At 57.3% G+C, this 6,577-nt stretch overlaps 1 protein-coding gene across 3 annotated transcripts in view; it reads left to right on the forward strand.

Moving 5' to 3' along the window:
• The window catches only part of Tp73 (tumor protein p73), a 72,975-nt gene extending 66,398 nt beyond the window's left edge, over positions 1-6,577 (forward strand). For all 3 annotated transcript variants that reach the window (XM_060378958.1, XM_060378957.1, XM_021656569.2), the window contains 5 exons: positions 544-668; positions 1,065-1,213; positions 1,938-2,076; positions 2,490-2,583; positions 3,661-6,577. In XM_060378958.1, the coding sequence (XP_060234941.1) occupies positions 544-668; positions 1,065-1,213; positions 1,938-2,076; positions 2,490-2,583; positions 3,661-3,996 (843 nt within the window). In that variant the 3' untranslated portion in view covers positions 3,997-6,577. The remainder of the gene's footprint in view (positions 1-543; positions 669-1,064; positions 1,214-1,937; positions 2,077-2,489; positions 2,584-3,660) is intronic.

Genomic DNA, 6,577 nt, shown 5'->3' on the forward strand with positions numbered 1-6,577 from the left:
GAATTGGGCAAGGGTAGACTCCTGACAGCTGAGGATGGAGACTGTGGCCTTGAAGAAGGCAGGGTTCAAGGGAGGCTCTGTTTAGAGTCAGATCCTGCAGGGCCTGAACAGCTGGCCAGGTTAGCTTTGCATCCGAGAGACCCAAGGATGACCCGCACAGTGGAGATTCAGTAGGAATCCATGACCCTCTAGGGTCTAGCCTATGTTTACAAGACTTGTTGAGCACTGGAGAGTGCTGAGACCATGGCGTACGGAATGCTTTCTATTTCCTTGAGAGTGAGTCCTGCTTTAAGACCTATATAAGCTGACTGGGAGGAGGAGAGACACTTAGGAAGATGAATGAGAATGCTCCCTGAAACCTAGGGACCCCCTTCTTAGACCTGCCCCCTGGAAGAGGAAAGCCAGGGTATCCCGAGCATTGGGGTACTGGGAAGCCCCGAAAGAAGAGCAGGCTTTGGCTGCCCACCTACCATCAGAGGTTTGGGGCCAGGGAAGGGGGGTCTCCCAGCCTCCTGGGCAGAAGGTCTGCCTCTTTGTGCTCAGGTGCGAGGCCGGGAGAACTTTGAGATCTTGATGAAAGTCAAGGAGAGTCTGGAACTGATGGAGCTTGTGCCGCAGCCTCTGGTCGATTCCTATAGGCAGCAGCAGCAGCAGCTCCTGCAGAGGCCGTGAGTGAACTCCAACATCTGGGTGAAGAAGGGGGGATATTCCTACCCGGTGGGGAAGTCCAAGAGCACAGGAGGTATGGGGCACTGGGCTGGAGAGCAGGTCCATGGCAGCTCAGGGCTCAGCTGGCACCTCTTCCAGGAAGCCTTCTGGGTCTTAGCCTGCCCTGGGATCCTAGATCCCCATCTTAAGCACACTTCTGCCTCCCACCAGCCTTAGAAATCTTGATGGGGAATTGGGGCAGGGGCGGGGATGGCTGCTAAGGCTGGTGAGGTGTTAGCCTTCCTGGTAGCTTTCTGAGAGGCAGGGTTCTTCATCTACCTGCATCCACAGAGGTGCCAGGCAAGGGAGGAGTTACTTTTGCCTCTTGTGAATGCACACTGTCGCTCCCCAAGCAGGAGTCACCTGCAGCCTCCATCCTACGGGCCTGTCCTCTCCCCGATGAACAAGGTACACAGTGGCGTCAACAAGCTGCCTTCCGTCAACCAGCTGGTGGGCCAGCCACCCCCGCACAGCTCGGCAGCTGGGCCCAACCTGGGGCCCATGGGTGAGTCCCTGGGGCCGCGGAGGCCTCGTGGGGGCTGCAGAGACCCAAGCAAGGGCCTGGTTGGATTTACAAAGATCACAAACAGGAGTGATGGGGGCTCTTGGTGGCTGTCTCTCCCTGCAGGTCCAGCCAGGTGGAGGGCAATGGCTGTGGGGATGTGGGCTGTGTTCACTCCAACCCCAGGAGTACTGTGCTGGGGGTTTGCAGAGGTGGTATAGGTGAGAACACGTACCTGTCCTCTCTCCTGATAGCCACAGGGGCTTGGGGATCTCTAGCTTCATTCAGCCTCAGTTCCCCCATCAGCAAAATGGCACTACGAGGTCCCCTCATTTCAAGGATTACAGGACCAGAGACCTCGTTGGGGCAGCTGTAGGGAGATAGGCAGAGTGGAGTGTGGGTGGCCTCTGAAAGGTCACGTGGCCATGGAGAGGCACACTCCTGACACTGAGCAACACCTCCAGCGGTGTCCCCAATAAAGCTCTGGGACCTGGCAACACTTAGGTGCCAGCTGCCAATCCCTGGCTCACTGAAGCTAGGTGCCCTGTACACAGCCACCTTCCACTTCTACCTCTCAGAGAAGAGAGCTGGGCCTGGGGCTCAGCCCTTGCTCAGCCTCAGACAGCCCTGACAACGCTGTGTCACACTGCCAGGCTGGACCGCAGCCTGGGACACTGCCCACTGTGCAGGGTTGAGCTCACGTTCCTGGGCCCCCTCTTCTGCCCAGGCTCCGGAATGCTCAACAGCCACAGCCACGGCATGCCGGCCAACGGCGAGATGAACGGAGGCCACAGCTCCCAGACCATGGTTTCCGGATCTCACTGCACCCCGCCACCCCCTTACCCTGCAGACCCCAGCCTCATCAGGTGTGTGGGCTGCGGCTGGACCTGAGTTTGTGCTGCCTGCCCTTCCTTCCCTCCCCCACTGTTCCCACTGTTTAGTTCCTACTGGAGAGAGCAGCCTTGCATGTGGCTCTGTCTTACCCTGTGTTTTAGCTGCTTGGCTGGCCCAAGGGAGGACAGGCTGAGATGGTCATGGCGTATGGTGAGCCCTGGCTCATCAGCAGGCGCTGGGAGAGCCTTAGAAAGAAGGTCACTTGAGCCAGGACTCCTCTGCTGAGACACTTCTGGCTGGCCACACCTGCTCCTAGAGACCAGCAACATACCCACTGTGACAGGCAGCCTTCACCCCCCCCCCCCAAAGCAGAGCCACTCCTGTGAGGCCTGAGCTCACCATCCAGCATAGTGAGTTAATGCTACTTTCTCAAATTCTCCTGCAGCTTTTTAACAGGACTGGGGTGTCCGAACTGTATCGAGTGTTTCACCTCCCAGGGGCTGCAGAGCGTCTACCACCTGCAGAACCTCACCATAGAGGTAAATGTCCAGTCTTCCCCAAGGGGCGGAGACCTGGCCCAAGGCAGAGTGCGCCGTCTAGCGTGGATAGCTGGGGAACACCCAGAGCCTTTCCCACAAGCCCAGTTTTGAAGTCAGCAGGCTTGGGCAATGTGAAGAAGGCTGGCTGGACATGGGTCCCGGTCCCTGGGGGTGACCTGGAGGGCTTTCTCTCTTGTTAAAGCCTCCTGGTGCCCCAGCCAGGCTTCCTTTGATTTCTTAGTCTGGGATGTTTCAAGGATCCAATTCCTTAGAAGTGCAGGAGCCAGGGGAACGGGCCTGGAAGGAATAAGTGGGGCTCCAAGGCCAGCCTACACATAGGGCACTGAACATTCTGGTTTGAATTCGGGATAGAAAGCCTCCGGACATCAAGACCAAAGCCCTGGTATCCCATTCCGGCCTAGCAGCACAGTCATCCTTGACTGGTCTGTGAGACACAGCCTCCGGGCCCAGGGTGCTTCAGCTGGCACCTCCTGTCCTGGCCACTGTTTTCTAGACTCTCACCCAGGCCGAGTTAGAGACCAGTCTGTATCTGTCCCCTGCCCAGGCACCCGGGCTGGATACAAAGACTTACCAGAGGCGGTGGGGCCAGTGCCCACCACCCTGCATCTCCCTCACTTTGAGCCACATAGTAACCCTTGTTTCACTAGTGCTTGAAGCAAAGAGATGAGCCTGGAGCAGCTGTCAACTAACAGGTGCCAAGGGGCAGCCCGAGGTCCGGAGACGGGTGGTCTCTCGGCCTCCCTCCATCTCTGTTCTCAGTGTGCTCCAGGCCCCAGGCTCCACACAGCCTCAGAGGGGGCTTTCATCACCATCCCCTTCCATACCCACACACGTCATTTAGCTGCGCCACAAACTATGTGGCTAGACACTATGTCCAGGCAGATGACCCTGCTGCTGCCGCTCCCTGGGCTGTTCTGTCATCTGCCTTGCCATGTCCGAATAAGTCAGTGGCCCCTAAAGCAGAGGCTTCCTTGCAGGTAGGACATCCCTGCCCTGGGGAACACACAACCCTGTAGCTTCCCTTTTGGAACCCTGAGGTGGCCATCGCTCTTGCAGGACCTCGGGGCCCTGAAGATCCCTGACCAGTACCGAATGACCATCTGGAGGGGCCTGCAGGACCTGAAGCAGAGCCACGACTGCGGTCAGCAGCTGCTGCGCTCCAGCAGCAACTCAGCCACCATCTCCATCGGTGGCTCTGGCGAGCTGCAGCGACAGCGGGTCATGGAAGCCGTGCACTTCCGAGTGCGTCACACCATCACCATCCCCAACCGCGGAGGCCCGGGTGGAGTGACAGGCCCCGACGAGTGGGCAGACTTTGGCTTTGACCTGCCTGACTGCAAGTCTCGTAAGCAACCCATCAAAGAGGAGTTCACAGAGACAGAGAGCCACTGAGGAGCGTGCCTTCTCCTCCCTTCCTCCGTGAGAAGCTGTCCTGGGGAGGCTGTGCCCACAGACGCAGCCAGGGCCTCCTGCCGACGGGATGTGGCTCATGAACTAAACTGCCCTACCTACATGTCCATGGGGCCTGGCTGTGGGCTGAGACAGGGGCTGCCCTTTTGTGGGCGGGTGTGTCAGTCCCCATCCTCTACTCCCCTTCTTTCTTGAGGACTCTGCCAGCTCCAGGACAGAGCGAGATCCCCTCTCTCACTTAGCCACCGGTACTCCAGCCCTTTCCGGTTCCCGAGAGCTGCGGGCAGCTGGGCCACCGTGTCTTCTGCGCCATCTGCAGGCTGATTCCACTGTCTTGAAGGTGAAGTCAGTCTGGGCCAGACGTCCTCTATAGGATGTGGAGAAGGATCTGTCCCTGTGCCATTCTGCTGTTCTTGATGAGAACAGGTCAGAGTCTCAGCTGCTGGGGTTGGGGGAGACCGGCAGAGCAGAGGGAGCGTCTGCCATCAGCCTCCGCCCAGCATCCCAAACATGCTGGCCACAGCCGCCTCTAGGGACCCCTCTGGGCATTCAGAGGGACCGAGTAAGACTCAGACTGCTGAGAATTAAATTGTCAATATTTGATAAAACGTTACTCTTTCTACCTGGTGGGTCGGCTTGCTTTTTTCCTCCTCTAACTTTCCCAGCATTCCTCTCTGAGAACTTAGTGTATCACTGGCTTTTCCATCCACACTTGTCAACAAGTCTGAGAAAAGTGTCAAGCCAGGGAGGGCTGGATGCAGACAAGCCTTAGAGAGTGCAGGAATGGGAGGGCAGGCCGTAGCCCAGCTGGGACAGGAACGTCTGTTCTCCCCAGGCCGAGTGCTCAGAGTCTCCTCCCTGGGGGTAGACCTGGGGCAGCTGCTGCCCCCCCCCCCCCGGGCCTTCACCATGCACCCCAAGGAGTGAGTGGGGTTGAGGGAGGGAGGGCCCTCTCTACCTGCCAGAAACTCTCTCAACTTGTGCAAGACGAGCCCCAGGCAGGCCCTGCCAGGAGTGGAGGACCAGAAGGGAGCCCGGCGCCGGGAAGCCCAGCAGGCTGCCAGGGATCTGGGGAGCCATTCCTTGCAGGCCTGGCTTTCATTAGAGTGGCTCAACAGAGGCAGGGAGGCCCAGGAAAGGACGATAGAATCAGCACTCCCAGGGCTGCCTCCTGCAAGCGCAAGGGCAGATGCTTCTAGCTGTAGCGGGCTGTAAACCACCCATACCAAGCTTCATGAGACTGAAGGGCAGGGTTTGGGCACACTTGGGTGCAGGCATCATATTGCCAGTGGCCAGGGATGACCATGAAGGCCCTTCCAACTGGTTAACAACCTAGCCTCTGGGGGTCCCAGAATATTAGGCTTGCACCAGATGGGCCGTAGCAGCTGCAGCATCAGGCTTAGAGCTTCCTGGGGACAGGGTGTGGCCATCCCGGCATGTTAACACACCTCACAAAGCCTGAGGGTGAGGACACACTTCTTGTTGTTGTACAGATGAGGAAACTGAGGCAACACAGACTGAATTCCTTGCCTCAGGCTTCAGCCCCTGGCAGAGGTGGGTGCTTACCCCTGAGGCACATACTGCCTCATCATGCTACCTCAGGAGTCCTGCAGCACATCCTTGCTTCTAGGCCTGTAACCCCACTGAGATGTGCTTGAGTTCTGGGAGTATGTTCACAAGAGTTCACAAGACTATGTCTCGGGCATTGTCCATGGGGGCCTGTCCGAAGGACCCCACCACATGCTCCTGGGAAGGCTTAACAGGAGTGGCTTAAAGGTGGCTGTCACCAGACATCTGAGGAAGGAAGAGCCCCTCTCCGGTAAGGACCCAGAGCTGAGTGTCTCCCCAGACCCCAACTCAAGTGCCAGAGCTGTCCTGTGAGCCTCCAGGATCCTGATACGCTCCGGGGGAGCTTTTAAGGACCATTTGTCAGAAAGTAAATGTCACAGGATCAAGCCTTGCCACAGCTGTGAGCACGTGTAGCTCCAGGAACCAGGCTTTGAGTCTGAGCCAAACTTTGTTCTGCAAAACACAGGGAGCAAGAGGAAGCAAAGCCTTCAGTCACCAGCTTTCCTAGGAGCACTGAAGCGGTGGTCTGAAAGTGAGTTTGGGGGTGTCCGAGAAGACACCTGTTGAAAAGGGCGGTACCTCAAGGCTGGACAAGCAGGCCGCTCCAGCCTCAGCCCCTGTGGTCCCAGGAAGCTAGCAGCATCCAACTAGCAGCAGCTCTACTTACCATGCTGGCGCTGTGCACCACTCCTGGCAGCTCTGCCTGGGCCTGCTTTGTGGGCACACTGAGTTTGTGGCGCCAGCACCCAACCCCTGTGCAAGAACCCTTCGAGGATCAAAAGGCTGTCAGAGGTCAGAGGCTACTCTGAACAGCATTTCAGGCAGAAGACAAAAAAAGAAACCAAACTGTCCATGCCTCAATGTGATGAAATGCTTCTGGGCAGTATCGATGGGTGTAGTCCAATGATACTATTAACTGTTTTGGGTAATGTCATCTTAGAAAAATGTGTTATTTTTTTAGCTGTGTTTTGGTGGGATTTTTGTCTTTGTAATT

The sequence above is a fragment of the Meriones unguiculatus genome, chromosome 3 (genome assembly GCF_030254825.1).
Source record: "Meriones unguiculatus strain TT.TT164.6M chromosome 3, Bangor_MerUng_6.1, whole genome shotgun sequence".
Taxonomy (NCBI): domain Eukaryota; kingdom Metazoa; phylum Chordata; class Mammalia; order Rodentia; family Muridae; genus Meriones; species Meriones unguiculatus.